The sequence below is a fragment of the Patagioenas fasciata genome, chromosome 1, assembly GCF_037038585.1.
Source record: "Patagioenas fasciata isolate bPatFas1 chromosome 1, bPatFas1.hap1, whole genome shotgun sequence".
NCBI classification, from domain to species: domain Eukaryota; kingdom Metazoa; phylum Chordata; class Aves; order Columbiformes; family Columbidae; genus Patagioenas; species Patagioenas fasciata.
Genome location: NC_092520.1, coordinates 144,769,297 through 144,791,545, shown reverse-complemented (window position 1 = coordinate 144,791,545; position 22,249 = coordinate 144,769,297). Strand labels below are relative to the sequence as shown.

General features: G+C 43.0%; 1 protein-coding gene across 1 annotated transcript in view; it reads left to right on the top strand.

Moving 5' to 3' along the window:
- Positions 1-16,819, top strand: part of LOC136103960 (potassium voltage-gated channel subfamily KQT member 1-like) — a 491,583-nt gene extending 474,764 nt beyond the window's left edge. Inside the window, exon 17 of the mRNA XM_065842505.2 lies at positions 15,643-16,819. Coding sequence (XP_065698577.2) covers positions 15,643-15,783 — 141 coding nt within the window. The 3' untranslated portion in view covers positions 15,784-16,819. The remainder of the gene's footprint in view (positions 1-15,642) is intronic.
- Positions 16,820-22,249: the final 5,430 nt, after the last annotated feature.

Here is a 22,249-nt window from a genome sequence, read left to right as displayed (position 1 = left end):
AGCAGAGACTTTTTAATAGTTCTGTTTTTCTTCTTTTGTTGAAAGCTAGAGGGATCCTGTCAGATTCGGAAGGGCCAGGAACTGACCTATTGTCTCTATTTGCCAACTCCATGTAATTCCTTGCACAGGATATTTTCATAAACGAATGCCTCAGTAAAGTTGTTTTAAAAGGAAAAAGAAAAAAAAAAAAAGTGGCAGAAGCCCAACAGCCGGCAATAACAAACACGTGCAGCTCAGCAGAGGGGTGAGCAGCCCCTCGGTGAGAAACCTCCGGGCAGCTCTAAGGCGATGAGTAACCCCTACCATGGCCATGTCTTGGCAGTCAGAAGTCATGACTCAGCCCATCCCCCCTCTTCCAAATTATAAGGGGGAGGTTGGCTTAAGAGTCTTTAGGCTTTAAAAATAAAAATACAAGTGAGGTTTTATTTTTTGCTCGCCTTTCTGATGTTTGGACCCTTGTCTACATATATTCAGCTCATGTTTTCCTGTTTCTTTCAGCAGCCCTGTCGTCCAGTGCAAAGTTACTTCTTTTTTTTAACTGCAAGCTGAGGTTCTCATCTAATCACTTCACTCCAGGAGCTGGGGCTTAACAAACAATAAATATCACAAGCCTGGCAATGAGCTCTGAGAGCTTGCGCTGGTGATTGCTGCAATAACAAACTTGGATGTTTACGCAGTGTAGAAAATAGACGCAGTGAGAAAACGGGCTTCAGTTTCAAGATATAAATCTTCCCCATTGTGAGAAATAGCTTCAGAGAGCTGTTTGTTTTAAATAATAGTTACAGAATGGTGAATAATTGGGATAATATAACTGACCCAAACCTTCACCTAAATCCTAGAAGAAAAAAACAAAACAAAACAAAACAAACAAACAAAAAAAATGCCACCACACAGCCAGTACTAACTTATTTTAAGATATGAAATTTCCAGCTAGCTTGTGGCTAAACATTTTTTAAGTAAGAACTTAAAGCTAGACTCCTGAACCCAGTTTTAAAGAAGTGTCTTGATCTTAAATCTGACCATTCATTTAAGTCCCTATATATAGATTTAGGAAATCTAACTTAAGGCTTTGTTTCTAAAAAATAAACCTTGGCCTCTTTCATAAATATATTTTTATATTCATGTGTGTATATACATATATATATATATATATAGTTAGAGAGACATAGGCATCTCTAAAATTCTTGGCTTCAGGCCTTGACTTGGCAGTGAAAAGAACATGTGAGAAGGTTTATGAAAAATAAATCTTTGCATTCCTCTAGTACCTTTCACCTGAGCATCTCAAAGCAGTTTACATCAAGGAAGGATTATGCCATATAGGGAAATATTTTTAGCTCTCCTCAGCCCTATAGGAAACTGCAACACAGAGCAGTCCAGCGACTTGTCCCAGGTCGCTGTAATACATGCGATGAGTTTTCTGACCTGACTCAAGCTGGGAAGAGCCATCTGTTTCCTCCGTGCCCCCTGCCACTCTTGCCATTGCCTGCCTCCCGCTCCCACCCTCGCTGCCAAAATCCAGCAGAACCATCCTCAGGGCTCCTGATCCTGCTGCTGCTCTCCAGCACCTCTGTTTCTTTCTGTTTCTCTACCCATTTCTTGCATCCCATCTCCCTCTGCATTTTGTAAAACACAGCCCTGACCCCAAAGAGTTTATGGGGTAAATAGACATGATTTTACATGTGGGTGAGAGAGACACTAAGAAAAGTGTGGGGGTTTTGCCAACACCCCCTAATCACATCGCTTACATGTTTCATGTCTTTCCCTCATTCTTTATCTTTTTTGTTTATTTAGATTAAAAACTCTTCAGGCTGGGGATCCTGCCTCCTTCTTCTGCCTTTGCAACACCCACCACAGCGCAGCCCCGAAGCTGGTTGGAGCCCCGCGCTGCTACCACAGTACAAACAATAATAAATAAAACCAGGACTGTGAGGAGATTATAATTAGAGCTGTGCAAAACTCAGCAGTTTTGGTTTGCATCGGTTCCTCCCTGCTGAGTCTACATTGTGTTTTGGATTTGTATGCAAAAAACCTAAAGGAAAACTCCCAAAGTGCCAAGTGTGGCCGGGTCTGGGCTCAAAATCATGCACAGACCAGGGTGTTTTTAACAGTTCCTCCTTGAAATTATTAATCTGCCAAGGCTCAGTCCAGGTTTACTGAAAGGTTCTTGAACCTTTGCGGATTTTGGGGGCCAGACAAGTTTTTGGTTTCATTGCAAAAGTCTCTCTCAGCTCTGCTTAACATACTAATTGCCACACCACGCTGCTCTGTGGCTAACAGGAGGATTTAATCTTCCCCAGCTGCCCATGCAGATACACTTATGAGTGCCAGGGTGGCTCTAAAATAATTTTTCAGGTTGCTGCATTCACCGTAGGTGCCTGACTGCTGCAAGTGAACAGAACCATATCCGAAATCCCATATCGAGGCGTTTGCTTTGCCCCAGGCCTAGCACTGTGGCCATCTTCAGCTGAGTAATCCCCCGGTGTGCTCACCCAAGTCCCGGAGAGGAGGCCACTGGGATGGAAACTATGAGCAGGGGGCTGGGGGGAGGCACAGCATTTTGGCTGGCAGCACAGATGTGCAGGCCTTCGCTGCTACCCCCTTGCACGCGTGGTTCCTGCTCCCCTTCCACCTCTCTTGTAAGGGCTGTGGATAGAGGTGAAGGGTACCAGCCCCAAAAATAGTGATGATGCTTAAGCAGCCGAACAGCCTGAGTGTATGAGGTGTTGGCCACATGGAAGTCAGGCAACACAGTGGCACAGAGGTGCACAGCCTAGAGAGGCAGGGAAGAGTTAAGATCCTCCCAGACAGAGGGAAGCCCCAAACCCAGGGGATGTACACAGGGCTCCACTTGGGGCAAGCAGCATACAGGAGAGCTTTTTAAATAGCTGGCTGCCAATAAATGCATTGTATAATACAAAAGTATTTTGAATCAAGCTACTTTTACTCCCTGCCTGTGACAAAGGGAGCAGCAGGCAGCTAGCACAAAGCATGTCATCTGCCCTGGCCAGGAGAGAGGAGGTGCGGACATCTACCCTCATCACCAGGAGAGGAGGGAAGTACCAAAAAGAACCTGCACATTATAGGGCTCGGCACCATGCCAGCTATGGTCTGGTGACCCTGCCAGAGCATCCAGCATCTCAGGGGAGTTGAGACCTCCTGGCTTGCAGGTCACCCTGACTCCTCCACAGGCTGCAAAGAGAGGTTGGATCCTGGAGCTCCCAGGCTGTCCGGCTGTGCAAGACCACATGCGCTTGTGGCATACGCTAAGACACAAGGGTTTGAACTAGAGCTGGCAGGGGCTTTTACATCAAAATGCATCTTCCCTGGCAAAATTTGCAGGATCTGCTGTGCTACGGAAAATCATATTGGTTTTGATGAAGTTTCTAGAAACAACAAGCAAAAACAAGTGAAGATTTGAATGAAGGTATTTCAGTGTTTTTAAAATGAAAACTTGTGGGGGCATGTATTTCACAGTGATCTTGTCTTCTGAAAATTATTTGCAAATAATAAAGAGAAAAGTTTAGATTTCATGGGAAAGAAATTATTTGCTTTTAGCCAGGTTTGGCATGGTCTGGGGGTCTGGACAATTTTTTTTCAGGATAGAAAATTCACTTCCTTGTTAACAGTAATTAAAAACTTAGCTCAAATTCCTAGATAAAAGTAGTCATGTGTCTTACTAAGGATATTTCAGCTGACTATGCCAGAGGTAAGAGAAAGAAGGGCAAAGAACCCCAGTTTTTTTTGATGGAGTGCGCAGTGCCTCAGCTAGAGCACAGCACATGAACTTGTTTCTCTTAGAGGTTTTGCTTTTTACTACTGCTCCTGTGTAACCTGCAGGCAGTAAAAGAGTCATTTAAGCATGGAGGAGGAAGCATCCCTGGCCCTGGGATCCAGGCTGGGAGCAGCTCTCCTACGCGGGTAGTCTCTGCTGTTCTGCACAGCTCTCCTGGGCTTGCTCCTGAGTCCAGCCAAGGTTGAACTGTGGGCTCGTATAGCACAAGGAAGTCAGGAGGTTGCAGCTGGGGTGGGCAGGGACGTGCCTTCAGCAGCAGCAGTGGGTCTTAAGCACTCTCCTTCATCTTGGTGTCAGAGCTGGGTGTGCAGTGAAGGAAGCCAAGCACGGTGGTCAGGCAGCCAAAACCAGAGCTTCAATGTCATGGATTCATGGTGGTGGTTATTTTTGGTTTACAGTATACTGGTGCAGAAAGACAAGCAATCAGTCACAGCTGGGATTTTTAATATGCATTAAAACATGGAAGTGAAAGCTTTCTATAGTATTAACTAACAAAAATATAGATATCTTATTTTCCTTCTCACTAGTTCAATATGGAGTTAAACAAGCTTGCTCTGAAAGGACAAGAAATACTACAGAACAAAAAATAACCCAGGCATTTTTAAATACAACATAGATATATATAGATATATTGAGTTAGTAGATTAGAGTCATAGTTTATAATGAGTAACAGTAATAAAAGAACAAGTAGATGTGAAGCCAGGAAATTATGTCTGTGAGGTTCTCAGTAGTCTCAACAAGTACCTATTTTATTAATGAATTTTAGCTTATTGACCTGAAAAAGATTTGTTTCCCCCCACGGCAGAAAGTTGCGTAAAAACCTTCATGGCTTCCTAGTTCTACCTTTAGAATGTCAAAAAAGCTGGTAACCCAAAGTCTTAATTACACTGCAGCACCCATTTAAATTATTTTACTAAATGCTGGGACAGTGAAATCTCACCAGGCCATTCTCACATTCTTACACCTCAATGTTCATGTTAATACATGTCCCTTTTTATTGCTGTGCTTTTTCTCTGCAATGATATATGAAAAACAAGAGACACGCAAGAGAGAAATGATTGTTTCTCTGGGCAAGATCTATAATATTCCTCTCCCCAGCAGTACTCCCTGCAGTATAAGGCCAAAGAGCTGTAGGAGCAGTAGTGGGTATAACAGATTTTTTTTTTCCTTAACTAACAGTACAGTGCCTTGCAATAGAAAATTGAAGCAGGTTTCTGCTGACTTAGCATATGCCTCATGAGGAAGAAATCTATCTGGCAATTATGGCTTTGCATCTCCTGCCCTGTCTCCTATTGTTTGTATAAGACACCGGTACTTCTGCCACAGGCTTCTTCATAGAGCTGTCCTGTCAATGCCAGCTTTCATGGGTAATCCATCTAACTCAGCAGAGTTCAAATAAGACACCTCCCTTTCTTTAATTAATTCTTTGAGTCTCCCCTGGGGATGTAGCCATGCTGATTTTTCAAAATTCTCTGCTATTTTTCAAGCACAAAAGTAATAGAAAAAGTCCGCTATTGAGATTCTAGATTTGGAAAATCTGCTTTACTCAGTCTCTTATTCTCAGTCAGTGTTTTAAATGCCCATGGACATCTCTTTAGCTACAGAACCTATTATGCAATTAATTTTCTAGCTTGGGAAGGAGAAAAAAGACAAATCAAGTGAAATTCATTCTCCCTGCAATCTCTTCTGATGTTCTGCATCCACAGTTACCATAGCTATAGCCAGTTTATGCACTGATTTATGCTGTTACACTCCATGTATTGCTCAGGCCCTTCCAGGTGCTGAGCAATCTCAGCTCAAGTCACAAACCGTTTCTTGCTGTGTAGTTGTTTTTCCTCCACAGTTTATGCCTCTGGCTTTTGCTGATCTGGGAGCAAATGCTGCCTCTCAGTATGACTGGATAGACAGACACCCTCAACATCAGGTCACTGCGGCTGCAAAACTGGACCAGGCAGTCCAGAGTCCACCCACTCACTGACTTTTCAAGAGCTCATTGAAAATATGTGTGAGGCAGTGCTGTTAATCAGGTCTGGTATACACAAGCAAGCTAGTAAAATCCATCGAATGACAGATAAGCCAGACAGGCTAAAACCAAAGGGTTCAGCAAAATATGTTTGAATCAGTAAGAATCAAGAACTGCTACGCCCTCAGTCAGCACTGTCTGATAACATTTTACTTGCTTTGGGTTTCTGTGTTTTAATGAGCAAACAATAGTGTTTTGTAATCCTCATTATTTAAATACATAACACCACACTGTGCTGTTCTGTCTTCTTCCTCAGACTGTGTTGCGTGCGTTGAGCCAGGCTTGCGGATCCTTCAAAGGGTGTGAGAGTTTCAGTGAACTCGTTATGTAAAGGTGACCAGAGAAACTTGTCCCATGCAGACTAGAGAAGAAATAAGGGCAGAAGTTTTCATTCACCCTTTTCAGTATTGCATAGGACAAAGGTACAGTTGTCATTTTCCAAGGCTCTCATGAGTTAGCTCCTATCAAGCTTATTTCATCGCTTTCACTGACATAGGGCACATCAAAATGAGCGCCCAGGCACACGTTCCCCTGAAACAATGAAAGGTGTGTTGTAGGCTTGATCTCCTGACATCAGCACAAATCTTTGCACGGACCAGCCCTTAATTTTGCTACAGGGTTTGGCTAAAATGGTATGTTGATTCTTTTACAGAGCTGAAAACAGAAACCCAGATGGTGGCCTCCCAATGACACCCTCTTATGCCTAGGCAATCATCCTTTTGCTTCCCAATTAATGCTTTTTCCTGGTATGACCACCATGCCACACTTCCAGCCTTGCTCTGTTGTGTCCATTTCAATCTGCAAAGAGCCATCAGTAGGCAAGACAAAGGAGCACCATCATCTTCTCTCCTCCTGCCCTATTCCAACTGATCTTTTTTTCCATTAGAATTTTGTTCCTTCCTACAGTCAGCATTTCAGTCCACATTTTAGATTACTCTTTTAATTTCTAATTTCTAATGTCTTCAGGTTTGTACCAAGACTCAAACCTACCCAATTTCCTGTGCTTTTGTGTCTGAAAGATCAGAAATGGCAGATTATTTGATCCATGTGGTTAACAAATACTGATAAGGCTCATTCAGAAAGTGACTTGCCCTCAATGCAGGAAGGCTGCACTGAGTACTAGGCTGGAGCTTGGTTTTATGAAGCCCTGGTCTAAGTCCTACAAGAACTGCCTGGAACTTTACTAGTACCTACATGTCTCGCTATCTAGAACGCCATCACCATAATGCCTGTGCTTGTCTCAATAATAACACTCCCTCTCTCTTTGCCTTTCTTGCCAATCTATAAGAAAAGATGAACTGATAATTTGAAGTAAAGCTTTGTGTGTGTGAGTGTCAATGGAGGGCAGTTGTGTATAAATACTTGTGATAAGACATATAAATGTTACCTTGTCATACACAGTCCATCACCTTTGCTAACTAGATGTTAGCTTAACTAGAAGTCATCTTAACTAGATGTCAGGTCAGTAGACCTGGATTAAGGGAATTCACTCATTGTTTTCAGTATTAGTAAGTAATCGTTGCAAATAAGCTGAGAAAAAATAAGGCAGCTGCAGCATAGACCAAAGTGTCCTCCCCATTACAGGAACTGGTCAAACCTGGTGAGGTTAGATTTTGTTCTCACGAAGGAGATTTAATAGAACTCAAAAAAGGAAAAGTAAAGTCAAAACAATCAGAGAGTGGAAGACTTGATACCATCTCTTCAAAGGTTTAGGTTCATCACACCCATCTGAAATACTGAGCTTATCACATCGATCTAGTGAAAGGCTAAGGTCACTTCTTTCTCTGTACTCCTTTGGCACCCTTTAAATACTCAGAGGTGTATTTTCTTTTTCTTGTTTGTCTCTGCTCGGTATTGTTTAGAGATTTAAAAATTAAATTAATCAGCATCTTGGAGCATAAGTTCCAAAGCTGCTTTATTGTGAAATTAAGGTGTGACTCACTGTAGCTGCATACCCACCTTTGAGGCTGGACTAGCTTTGTTATTTTTGTGTGTTGTTTCTTTCCACGCTGGTTTTGCAGCAGGACTTGTAGCCACACAATGTAATGAGCTGAGAAATGGCAGTGCGTCATCCAGGGTGTGGCTGGAGAGCGATGTCGCAAAGAGAGATGGCAAGATTACAGGCAGGATCTGAGCAGGATCTGGAGGAGGGTGAAGAATGAAACGTCCTGCAACAACAACAACAATAAGCATTTATGCATGTAAATCAGGAGAAAGAGAGTTCTGCAAGGTCTGTTTTACCTACTAGAGGAAAATCAGGGGGGTTGGAAAAAAGAAAGTTTCAAAGCACGGGCTGCAAACAGCCAGACAGGTGCATGTACATAGAGCTGAAATAAGACAAACTCCTGCAGAAGTTACAGCCCACACAGCAGCCAAGTGCTGCTGCGTAAGGGCGGTGGTGGAAAGTTACTCTTGTGTCCCATACAAGTGGCACCACTTGGATTTCTTCAGCTAGTAACGAGCACTGTTGGGAGCAGTAGAAATTATCCTGCCTGGTTTCCTGTGGCTCTGTATTTTGTGGTTGATTATCCAAAGCTAATAAGGGGCAAGAGCTGAATAAAGCTTTTCCTGTGGTCAGGGCATCCTGTGTGGATTCTCCATGGTCTAATAATACAGTTCACCTTCCTCTTCTGCCCTTCCTTCAATGAAGCGTTAATTTGGATGTCTGTCTTCTGCTCAAGGGCTGGACTTTCAGGAAAGTGTCCAAACTTTTTATCTGTAAGGACTCTGTCTCTGGCAAATATGTCTGAAGCTGGCCAGCTTACTTCAAAGCTGCTGTAGCAACATACACACAGATACATCATCAGCTAAACCTCATTTGCTTAGGAAGCCAGGATTCATTAAAAAAAAAAAAAAATCACACGTTCACTGAAGCAGTAACACTGCTAACATAATCTATGTGCTGACCAGGCCTCCTTTAGAAACCCAGGGCTGAACTCTTAAGAGTTGCTTAGCAGTCGAGCAAATGGCATCTGACATCAGAAGCAGCAGCCACAGACACAGGTCTTACTGAAGAGGTTCATCAGTCCAACTGTGGCATAGGAAATGTAAAAATATAATGCTCACCGAAAGGGTACCGACAGGAAATACCCCTGGAATAAAGTGCAGAGGGATAGACCTTTGTGTTTTCATTTAAACAGGAAAGGTAGATGGAAACCAAAACAAACGAAGCTACACTTAAAATAAAGATTACCGTATTCTAGGCCATCAAAGGTTATAACACCTGACCTAAGAGTGGGTGGGGATGTTTAGGATAAAGGAAGGGAGGCCTGGAAAATTGTGGACTTATCTAGATAAGTTTCATGGAATGAAAATAAACAACTGATATCTGCTAAGGGGTACACAGAATAAGTGAAACAAGACAGTCTGGTGGTTTATATATTTTTTGGTGTTCATGGAGAGTTGGGTCTGCCAGAACAAGAAGCTGTCATGGGAGTGTTTTTTGTGTAGCTTCTACTTATGCACTTGTTTACCTGATCTCTGAGGTCAGTGGCAAAAGCTCCCATTGACTGAAGCTGGTCTTTTTGTGCTATCTGCACTCTCAGCGCAACAAAGTTAGGAGCTACATGGCCCAGTGTTAGGGCAGCACTCGCCAATTGGCTACAAGACACTGACATACCAGAGTGAGATGTTTCCTTGCATATGTGCCACCTGGCAACCTTGCTTTGGGATACAGCATCGTTTTGGGACTAAGGCCAAATCCAAATCTGTTACAACTAATTCCAAAAACAGTCAGTTGATGGAAACCCGTTCATCAAAACTCTCTTGTTGTTGTTTTTGGTGGTGTTGTTTTAAGAGGGGAGACAAGTTGCCTGTTCTCTGCTAATACTAATGCCAAAGTCATTTTATGAAGGGTGCCACAGTAGATGTCAATTAACATTCCTCAGAGACTTAAAAAATGGTGGTGTAGATATATTTCTGCGCATATGTGTGTATGACTACTTTAGGAGACTCCGAAAGTTTATCCTAAAGGTATAGTCTTGCAAACCGTTAACCTTTCTGGCTCCAGTCCAGCAAAGCACTTAAATATTTGGTGAACTCAGCAAGACTCTTCACATTCTTCAAGCTAACACATTCATAAGCCCTTTGTTGGACCAGACCCACAGAGGCTGCCCTACAGCCACATCTTTCACAAGAGAAATCTCCTCAAGCTAGTGATGGTCTCTATGGCTGGCATGACCATTTGAATCCACACAGAGAGATCCCAACAGACTACATCATCATTCACATTGTCTGGCCATGATTTAAAAAAAACAAAAAAAGGAGTGCTTCAGCAGTTTCAACATTTCACCTCAGTGAAATTTCTCCAACAGGGGACAAGTAAGGTGAGAGAGAGACAGTTTCATATGCAGTGCTGTAAAGAAAAGATTTCCCTCCCTCAAATCAGCAGTTGCTGGACAGCAATAAATCCACTGAGGGACATGCTAAAAATAAAGTGATTCCTAAAATAAACAACTCAGACTTCAAACTGTACGATAGGCAATTAGTATGTTTGAATAATTGGGTGTAACTCTATGCAGAGAGAAGCTACAAGACCAGATGTGCTTATAAAGCTAAACATAGACTTTATAGGATCTAATCAAATCAGTCCACCATCTGGTATGAGAAGAATAATCTTGTGACAGACTTGGTCAACATGAGAAAATTGCATGAATTTCTGGATAATGGGCTTAAGCTAAATCAATACATTGCACAAGTCAGAAATGGAATAATCCATAAAGTGGATTGCACTAGTTCAACTAAATCATATCTGATTTTACTAAATCAATACCATTTATCCTATGAACTAGACTTCAGGTGACCTACCACAGCTAACAAGCTGGGAATATTCAGAAATAAATACCTGCAGATAGAATAGTTCATGGCAAAGATTCTTATACAGTGTTCTCTTCGTACAAAATAAATGTGACCCATTGGACAACTCTTTCCCAAGCAGTTGGTGTCAGAGCCCTCAAATCAAGTGTTTCCCACCATGGTCCCCAGCTCAGCCCACTAGCAGTGGCCCACCTCTGGGCTCACAGGCTTACCACCACCTAGACATATCCTCCCAAGACCTCACCATCTCCTCTACTTCCAGCCTTTGCTGCAGCTCCTGTGTCCCAAGAATGGGAGTGCCTTTGCTTGCCCTTGTCCTGTGGCCCAGTGTGCTTTGGTGGCTCTTGGTTGTCCATGCTTAGGTTTGTAGTTTGTTGTAGGATGAGGGCTGCATGTTGGGGATAGGAAACCTGGATGTCTCATGGGGTTGCCACAACCAAAGTATCCATCGTACAGTGGCTGCTATAGCAGGGGATGGGGCTCAACAATGCAGTGGTTCTTCCAGTCCTCCACCCCTGCCACAATACCTTGAGCCGTCCTGTGGACACAGCTTCACAGTTTTCCCCACTTGAGTGAGGCAAACAGGAAGCCAAAGTCCATCCAGTTTAACCAAAAGCAGAACTTGCTGTTCCTCCATGACATTTTGATTGGTAACACAAACTGGGCTGGCTTCTCTCCCTCCTCCATTTCATCCCCAGTACCAGCAGCCCAGAGATGTTACAGACACGCAACATGCATACAGCTCTGCCATTTTGATCACTTCGTGTAGGACTGCTACAGGCAGGGAGAGAGCTGAGCCTTAAGGAGGCAACAGCAACTTTAATTGATTTATGAGTTTACCTTTTGATATAAAACTCCATCTACTTAGCAACATATGAGCATGTTTGTGGGTTTACGAATTTACTTCAGTCCTCCAGCAGGCCATCTTCCCCTTCTGCTACTCCTCTGGAAACAGTTCAAGTCAGTGTATTGTACACATAATTGATACTGGCTTTCCCCATCTCCAAAAATCATATTAAAAAGATAGGCACAGCCTGGGGGAAGGGATTTTTTCTGGCTTAAAGTGAGAGGATCTGGGAGCGACCACATGGCTACTCCAACTGAGTCTTCCACACATGCGTTTTGTTTATGGTGTGCGTGTGCAAAACATGTCAGAAAAAAAGCTCTCAAGGGAGTTAGGAATCTGTCCAGAATCTGGTAAATCCACAGCAAGATGCAGGCCCCCTTCTCCATGCTGCTGCCATTCATAGGGTCCCCTTCTCCACAAGGCATGTCTGCAGAAATGGGGTATTTAGATAAAGGGTCAAGGCATCAGCTTTCACAAACAGGTTCAAAAGGAACCACAAATAGCACATAGATCTTGAAAGCCAACCTGGTGCTCCAGGTGAATGGTAGGGACACCTTGGGTCCCACAGGTTGACTGACAGAGTTCCTCTTCAGGGCTTGCTGTGACTCACTGGAGCTGGTTGGAAGACATTTTCATTGTCTACCAGTCCTGCATGTCACCATGGAGTCCAGTCCGTTTTCACAGGGGAATGTTAAAATGAATATACATTTCAACACTCCTTCAGTTCACCTCACAGCCCCAATAACAACAGTGTAATATTTTAAACTGCTTTTGCAAGTCTCCTTTCTACAGGGCAGTTGAAAGAATATAAAAGCATTTTAACAATTTTATAGATCATCTCCGGAGTGCTTTTGTGATGTGGGAGAACAGAAGTTTTGTTGCCATTTGCCCATGGACAGCTGCCAAACTCACCTGTCTCCACCGAGCCTGCGAGGGGCATATCACATCTCTCTGGAAACTCTGAGGCCAGCCCCGGATGGCTTCTCACTTTACTCAGCCAAAAAAACACGTTGCACAATTTAACTCTTTGCCTCCACGATTGCCTGGGTATGTTACTCAAAACCAGCAACTCATTCCATTTGAGCTTAAAGAAAGTGGGTTTGGAGAAACCTAAAGTGCTAGATTGTTTTGGAGAAATCTAAAACCAGGACTTTCTTGTGGAAAAACCTTCATCTGTGTGAAAAGTCTTCTTATCCTGCAAGTTATCCTGCTGACTTCAGTCAAGCCTTGAAGTGTCCACAGCTCTCCTTTTGTCACTCTTTAATCACATTCAACCAGCCTCTGAATTTGACCCCTTTTCAATAGGCTCCTATTCAACAAGGTAGATAAGAATTTGGCTTTCTGACTAAAGCTTTACCAGACTAGCTGCATATTCAAAGTAAGGCGTATTCTAGAGCATCAGAAGCCATAAAGTGGTGGCTTCATCCTGTGTATAAAATACAAAGCTAAGGATTAGAAGAGATCTGAAACTGACCACATCTTCTTAACAGCTCCCTTAATTTTGCAGGGTCCTGCTTCTCATCTCAAAAATTACTACTAAAACCCTCTCATGTATACCATTGACACGAGAGAACTGAGCAGCTTCATTTGTTAATGTTCAGGAAATATTTGCAGATCCTTGTGTGGAAGACGTGACAGAAGTGTAGTACAATCTACTCCCTTATGTATGAACTTCTCTTTTTCCCTGCCTACAAATGAATATTTACATTCTCCACCCTCCTCCTCTCCTGGAAAGAAAAGTGCATAAAATTATTCCACATCACATTCTTTCCTTAATTTGGCAAAATACAGAGAAATACAAAAAATTTAAATGATATGGAATATGCAGGCAGAGCTTATCTGAGATCAAGGGTGCAGATCAAAATCAACAAAGCCTCACAAAAGAAAGCCCCAAAAGATCTTTCATCTGCCTGATCTCATTTCCCTGCCTACACCTCTTTTTACTCTACTGTAATGTATTAGTTCTGCTTTAGTTTCTGCTCTGCACAACATTTCTGCTTAAGAAAGATTCTGTTGAGTCATTACCAGCATCAGCCAAACAGGCTTTTCAAGAATGGAGGAAAAAATAAAGGCTGTGGTTTTTAAATTAGTTCCATGCTGCTTAACCCTTAAACCACTAGTGACTTCCAGACTTCTTACCAATTTAATGCTGAGCAAAACATGTAGCTGTTGTGCCCAAGATGAGTGCACTGTCAGTGCTTCTGTTGGCGACCACACCAGAGAGCTGCTGTGGCAGTATGGATCAGTCCCTCGTAGAAGGTCATTAAATACAGGACAAAGCAGAGATGCTACTGACAGCATGGGGTCAGGCTGACCGGGAGGCGGCTGCACCTCTGCCAGACACAACCTCTGCTGCGGTCCCTTCCCCTCAAACAAAGAGCATCAATATCTACTTGAGCTGTTGTTTGACTGTGTATCTTCCCAAGCTGGGCTTAGCACCAGCCACCCTGCACCCAGGGGTACCGCAATGAGCAGCCACATCCTCCCGTGCCCATACACCTTGCCCTGCCGAAATAATTGTGAAGGGCTATGCTGTCCAATCCATGCCCTAAATACTCCGTCCTTGCTACTTGAAAATACAGCCCCAGGCAACCCACACCAAAGCAGAGCAGGGAGAGGGTCTTTACTACTAGAAGATAGTAGTCATGAAAGTAGAAATGAAAGAGAGACAAGCACATCTCTTCCTCCATGAGGTAGGAGAGATACTCCACTCCTCCTTCCCCCAGCAGGTTGTATATAGAAGAGAATGGTGGTTGCCAAAATGATATAACTTGAATAAGCTCCTGGTACCTTGAGGTTTGAGGGGCCCTGAAGGGAGACGACACTTGGATTGAGAAAAGGCAGAGGAGGGGAAGGCAGATAAGGTGATTTTCTTTGCCTTGGCTTTAAAAGCAATCTCAGACTGCAAAACTTTCAGTTTGTGCTGCCAATTACTATTTCCAAAGTTATCTTTGCACAGAAAAAGGTTGGAATCCTTCCCTCTCTCCTTCTCTCTGTCTCCCTTTTTAATGAAAGCTCAGTTTAGATCTGATATCACTTTAAAAGGTTTGCTATCGAACTTTATTAGACCCACTGGGACAGATCACAGTTTTCAGAAAGCTCAGAGTTTCACAGCAGATAACTGTAAAGTGAACCATCCAATGTTCTTCAAAATGCTCATTTGTCTTGGGCTAATCTATTACACAAAGCTGCACTGTATTCAAGCATCATCAGAAGCGATCCCAGTTGCTTACACGATGCTGGCCACAGTTTTGCTTTTAGAGCAGACGAGAGCAGTCAACAGTCCCCAGCCTGCCCCACTGGCTGATGCTAAGCTAAGCGGGATGCCATTTACAGTGAAGGCAAGCCCTACCGCTGCAATGGGTTAAGGCCTGCTTGGTGCTCCTAGAAAAGACCAGAATTTCCAAAAAGAAGCACAACGTACAAAAGCAGCATCCTTTTAAAAATCCTGATTTGCCTTTCCCTGCTTAAAAGTAATATTAATAATAACTAGAAAAGACTCCTCTGCCTTGAGACTATGCCTGAGAAATTTCAGCTGGAAAACAAATAAATGAGAGGAGGGATTAGCATGTCAAGCTTCCTATGGAACGCTTGTTCTTTTTTTTTAATGAACTCATTGGTATTATTATGTGGTTTTTAGTAGGCTATCCTCCTAACAATGCATGGGAATAAACACCCTATCTGGTAGGATCTCTGACTGTAACATGTATCACAGAGGCATCTATTTACAGTCTGAAGGGAGGGGAGCTGTTTCGTTTCTCAAGACAGTAATGGAAAGCATGATGTCCTACAACTAAGGGTGGTGAAGCATTGGGAGAGGTAGTGGGAAAAAACATTCACGATAAACCAAAGACCAGAAGAGAGTTTCAGGGCAGATATTTGCAGGATGCATCATCACCAAGAGAAGTTAGCAACCCTGGGAAAAGGCTGAGAGACAAAATATCTGACTCAAGCAGTGAAGTCCTCAGATCACCAATGTCCTGTCCTGCTGCTTCACATGGCTTTACACCCTTCCCTGTACTTCATAGTGTCATTCAGTCTGTCTAGAGGCTAGACAAAATTCAGAGGAGCTGATGGTTCTCAAATGCCCATGCTCCCTAATGCCTCCCACCAGAAGCATGTGCAACCATTTGACAGCTTGTCTGCTTTCTGATTCCGTAACAGGTCATGCAGATGGACCAGAAGCTAGATGACATCCTGAACATGCTCCAGGCTCAGTTTGGGGATCAGCCACAGGCAGAGATGTCAGAGCCAGCCACCCCACCTGTCAGGCAGCTACAGACAACCTCGGATCCCCCTCAGTAAACTGGAAAATTTGAAAACCGGAGGACAGCCACGTGTCACCCTCTCATTCTTTTATGTCCAGTTATTTTTAAGTCTTGGTGTCTCAGGATTCGGCTCTATTGTGAGTGAAATGAAATATTCTGTTGTAGCAGATTCAATTAAAAAAAAAAAAAAAAGAGAGAGAAGAAGCAGCAAGAAGCCAGTCACGACCCTAGGAGAGCACATAAGTTTTGCACCTGTTTTATTAGTCATCATTAGCTAACCTTTGTCAGCCTGCGCTGATCCCACGCAGCGAGCCCCATTTAGGCTGACTGCACACACACAGGGCACGCTGTTGCAGCAAGCGTCCCAGCAAGGGTTAGGATGACCCATTCGTGGGCGCAGAAGGGGAAAAGGACTAGTTTTTTGGCATCTAATCACTAAGTTTAATGCTCACAGCATGCCCAAAAGGGGGAAAAGAGCCAGCATTTGAACATGAAACAAATGGAAATCAGTGAACAGGAAAATTGAACAGCATGTTTTGACTTCTACCAAGCAGTGAGGATCATAAGAAGGGCAGATTTATATGCTAGTGCGAATGACAAAGTAAAGAAAACAGGCTACTGATTAAAAATATGGAAGTGTACACAGGCTGGTTGACATATGAAAGACTGAAGCAAAGACTTCAGCTAATTAAAGCAAAGGGTTGCAAATGAGATGAGATGCATGTTGGAACAGACAGGCAGGAGAGATAGGATCTGCGTAGGCTTACTGCACAAGAACACTGTAATAGCTATCAGCTACGCTGATGACTGTTATGCAAAATGTTCTCAAGCTTTTACCTTCATTCAGCAGTGGTTGTTGACACCAGTTGCCTTAATTTTAACATAAGAAACCTGTATGGTAATTGACTGTGAAATACCTGTGAAGCTTGGTTCAAGTCACTGAGTAACAGGATGCTGCAGGAGGGCTGCAGCTGTGATTAAGAACAGCAGCGTTTCTTAAAGAAAACAGAAATGCACATACTGTTGATGAAAGTTAATTGCTGTTTAAATAAACTGCTCTATATAATTTTAAATGCTAGTTTTTCTTTTTTCTTGTAGTCTAGTTGTAAGTCAAGTGCATATGCTGGCTGATACACTATCACTGTGAAACACATCTTACCTGTCACTCCAGAAAAGGGATGATACAACACTGTTGCTAAATATGTAAATAATAAACCAAGCTAAAAGGGGTGCAGTGCTATTTTCTCAAGTCTTTTAAATACATTTGCATAACCAACCATTTGAATGAGCAGAAATCTGCAGAGCAAAGATCTGATTCCTGGGAAATCCTAAATATATTCTATTCCCACTCATATCCATGGAAGCAAAGCCTGCACTGCATTTAAATGCAACCTGAAAGACTGGTCCCTTAATAAGCATTTATTTGGACCAACGACTGGTCCATTTCAATGTAATCAAATTAGCTTCTAACTATTACCTGTCCCTTTAAAACTCTTTCCCAGGTTTGTGTGTCTGGGAATTCAAGCTTGGAAAGAGCACAATGAGACTGATTCCAATCTTCAGATTGCAGGCGCGTCTTAGAATATTAATGATGTGTGAGAGGCAATAAAAAAAAAAAAAAGGCAATGTGGTTTTAATTAAATCAGCTGACAAGCCGCCGTTCCATCTTGTCTGATTACTACAGAGTTACTGAACATGACCAAATACAGCGTGTAACATGGGAAAATGGTAAATAATCATTGTCAGAGCATTGAGTTGCTCCTGGCTTTCAGTCACGGTTGTGAGCTCTGCAATGGTCCTTCATATAACCTCACTGGCCACTCAGAGTTACATGGGCAACTGGACACCAAAGGTAGGTACCATTTCATCAGCCACAGGTAAAAAACTCTCCCTGGAGATGCCTTTGCCACAGAGGTTCAGAAGGTGAGAAGTGCAGCTTTCAGCAGAAGGGCTCGGGGACTTTTGTGGCCAACATAGTGTGAAATTTCCTTCTGGTACACTGCAGATGCTTGTGTGAGGGGTATGTGTGATCACAGGATGTGGACCAAGGAATGCAGCAGTATTTTACTTATTAATGAGCCTCAATATGCAGGTACTACAGTAACACCTACTACCCTGAAGTGTCTCGAAAACATACTAAACAACCTTGCCCGAAAAATTCAGCTAAATAAAACACAAGTGGTCTCAGCTACAGAGAGTGTCAGAAGGGATGAGTGGGTGGGAGGAAAGGATAAAAAGGCACACAGGGGTCCCTTCGGAACAAAGAAAGAAGGGTGCCAATATGTGTGCGTGTGTATGTGTCTTCTTTTTTTAAACACAATCCAAAATTTCCCCAGCAAGCCTTCAGTGAGGCCAGAGCCTGAGCCTTTAAGGGTTTGAAAATCCAGCAGTGCTGGCCATACATGCACTTTACAGCAGGCCACAGTGAATGCTGCAGTGTGTGGCATAACGTGTTCAGACAGCACAATCTCTCATGTGACTGTGACCATCACTAGTGCCACGATGGAGAGATAAGGGTGTGGCCTGAACAAATGGCAGTAAGGAAGGAAGATGACTGGTGGGAGACACCCATATGATGAGATTAATGGTAAAAAAAATGAAAGCAACATATCTTAGCCTTACTTAAGCAAATCTCCACACCCACAGCTAAGACAGGAGTTGCCATCTAGCAAAATCTTTCTGAGTGATAAAAGTATCCATGAGTAGCACTGATGTGACTATCTGGTAACACTACCTGACCCTTCTTCTAAGAAGAGATGTTTGTTTAGAGTGAACAGACTGCATATTAATACATTTGTATGTCATGAGTATTTTGAGTGCCCCTCTATCAAGATGTGCTATAAGTAAGCATTCATCAGCAAGATATGATTTCCCAAGGCAAGAACTAACTTTTACTCAGTGAGTTTTTGTCACTAAGCAGGCAGAAACAACATCAGATCAAGGTCATTGTGCATGTAGCAGCAATGAAACAGAAAGAGCAGGGAAGAAGCACAGGGGCAAGCTTCAGGAAACTCCAACACCCTGAGGAGGCCTCTTGCAACCACAAGTCCTATGAAGTCATGAGAGGATATAGTCCACAAAGGAACAGTATCAGAAGACTATCAGGTTCACCATGGCATGTTTTGCTAACTTTGCTAACTGCAGTATGAATTTGTTGGATGAAGCATCACAAGAAGTTTCTTCTGGAAGAGACTGTCTGAGGGAAACCTGTTATAATTCCTGCATGTAATTGCAAAGAAACTGACTTTTTTTCATCAAGATTACATGGTTCCACAGTTTACTTCCTTGATCCAACTGCCTGCCTTGCCTGATCTTACTCTTACAGTCTGGAGTCCTCCAGGGAGTAAATATCCAGCATAGCTGCATAGGAAAGCTTGTCTTCTACATGTGCCATTATTTATGTAGTTATGTGAAATCCTGATTAGAAGATTATTAGTAGAGGTCTTCTCCAAAACTCTAACTTCTCTGGGGCTCATTAAAAGGAAGATAGCAAAGACGGGTTTACATGAATTCTGCTTGTGGGTTGTCTTTCTGAAAATCGTGAGTATCATAGAACCATAGAATAGTTTGGGTTGGAAGTGACCTTTAAAGATCATCTAGTCCAACATCCCTGCCATAGGCACAGACATCTTTCACTAGATCAGGTTGCTCAAAGCCCTATCCAGCCTGACGCTGAACACTTCCAATGATGTTACATCCACAACTTCCTTATATACAATCTAAATCTACCATCTTTCAGTTTAAAACCATTGTCCCTATCATTACAGGCTCTGGTAAAAAGTCTGTCCCCATCTTTCTTATAAGCCTCCTTTACATATTGAAAGGACAAAATAAGGTCCCCCCAGAGCCTTCTCTTCCCCAGGCTGAACAACCCCAACTCTCTCAGACCTTCTTCATGGGAGAGGTGCTCCAGCCCTCTGACCATTTTTGTGGCCTCCTCTGGATGTGCTCTAGTCCATGTCTTTCTTGTACTGGTGGCCCCAGGGGGGGATGCAGTAGTCCTGGTGGAGGTCTCACAAAGGTGAATTAGGAGGAGAGAATCACCATCCTCAACCTGCTGGCCATACTTCTTTTGATGCAGCTCACGGTATGGTTGGCTTTCTGGGATGCAAGTGCACATTGCTGGCTCGTGTCCAATTTTACATCCACCAGTATGCCCAAGTTCTTCTCCACAGGGCTGCTCTCAATCAATTCACCACCCAGTCTGTACTGATGTTGCGGATTGCCCCAACCCATGTGTATGATCTTGCTCTTGGCCTTGTTGAACTTCATGAGGTTCACATGGGCCTACTCCTCAAGCCTGTTCAGGTCCCTCTGGATGGCATCCCTTCCATCAAGCTTATCAACTGTTCCACTCAGCCTAGTGTCATCCACAAACTTGCTAAGGGTGCATTCAGTCCCACTATCTGTGTCGTTAATGAAGATGTTAAATAGTATTGGTCCCAGTACAGACCCATGAGGGACATCACTTGTCACTGGTTTCCATTTTGACATTGAACTGTTAACTGAAACTCTTTGGATGCAACCATCCAGCCATTTCCTTATCGATCTAATATTCCATCCGTATCTCCCCAGTTTAGTGGTAAGAATGCTATGGGGGAATCTATGTATGGCCTTACAGAAGCCCAGTTGCTCTTGCCCAACTGATGCAGTCAGTTCATTGTAGAAGACCACTAGATTAGTCAAGCACAATTCACCCTTGCTGAAGGCATGTTGGTTGTCCCTGATCTCCTTGTCTTTCATGCGATCCAACATAACTTCCAGGAGGATCTGTTCCATGATCCCACTGGGCACCACGTTGGGGTTGAATGGCCAGCAGTTCCTAGGGTGCTCCTTATTACCTTTTGTAAAAATGGATGTGATATTGAGTGCTCCCTCTCAGCAGTGACTCTAACACAAGGCAAAATTACAGAAAGTATTCCCAGGAAAATCCATTTGTGTTTTTTCATCTCAATTTCTACTAACGTTACTGCACTGATATTCATCCTATTAATTTCTCCATGATGGGAGTCCATCACACACCCACCTGCTAACCAAAGAGTATATTTAGCAAGCTCATTCCTACAGCAATTCTTCTCGTATCAGTAAGATAGCAATAATACCATGAATTAACATGGTCCAATGAAGTTATCTGCACTGTGCAGCCAGGTCTGCAATGGTCCCACATTGTCTTCTGATACATTGTCTTCTCTGTTCTGATTCAGAACAGAGGCATAGACCAGGCAGCCAAGGTCTCTCAAGGCCACAGTATCAGCAGGGGTGGCTGTCAGGAATGCAGTTTACCAGTGCATCAAAAGATGTACAGGAGATCAAGTAAAGATTAGCTATTTATTTTCAAAAAGATCACATGTTTTTCTACCTGATCCAATTTCACTGTGAAGATACAAGGTGTTCTCCCTTACTAGAGACATCAACACCAACCAAAACAAGATTTTCCACATTCCTTTTAATAATGCATGGTATCTTGAAGCCTGCTGTCTGCCCATGATGATGCAAGATGCTCAGAAGTCATTACAACAAAGCCTGAGGGAATTATTTTCTCATTTCCATAATTACACAGTCAGTAATATTATTATGAACCAATCTTATCTGAAAACATATACACAGATCTTTAATGACGATATTTCTGAAGTTATGTGTGAGATTACAGTCCCGCGTATGATAAGGTTGCAGCAGTGAGTAAGGTACAAAAAGTTCAGCTTTCATCAGCTGTGGGCTTTTATTCCTGAGAAAAGGTAACTGTGCCCCCAAAACAGCCAATATGGGTCACAGATCCGAAATCTGCTGCCTCATTTGGAACATTCTCTCCATCTCTGGAGAGTAAAAAGCGAGAAAAGACTCTTCAGAGACAGCTGTCCCTTTTAGAAGTGGGTCCATTTAGTGGCCCTGGAGGTTTTCCATCCACCTGCCTTGCCCTGGCATCACCACAGGAACCTGTGCTGGAAGTCCCTTTCACCTCCATAAGGCCATGAGTAAGCTCCCAGCTCACTAGCTATGGAGAAGGAGTAGGATTATTTTGGTGCCTCTTTTCTCAGTATCTCAACTGGTTTTCTCTTCTCACTGATGTTTCAAACCTAAGACCTGAAGAGTCTGAACTAATAAACATATTTAGGATATGCTGTATATCATGGAAACCTAAATGGCAGGAGTCATTCAGCACTCTTCCAAACAGCCTGAACAACATGTCTAAAGAGAAAAGCAAGTTTTAGGGACTAAAATGCCATAGGGTGAAGAATCTCAATCATCAGAATTCCATTAATAATATTCTGAAAGAGTACATGCTAAAATCTCCGTAATGGCCCAGGAAAAGCATGGTGAAGAGCCCAAGCAGAGATATCTCGCAGGCACCATTTCTAGCTCAAGCAGAGCCCAGGCAGCAAAACTAAACAAGATGGTACTGTTCTGCCTCCTTGGTAGGAAGAGGTTTGAGTTCCTCTCAGCCTCCCTGAAGACCAACCTCTATTCTTAGTCAACAGGCAGTCAAAGGTAGCTGGAAATATTAA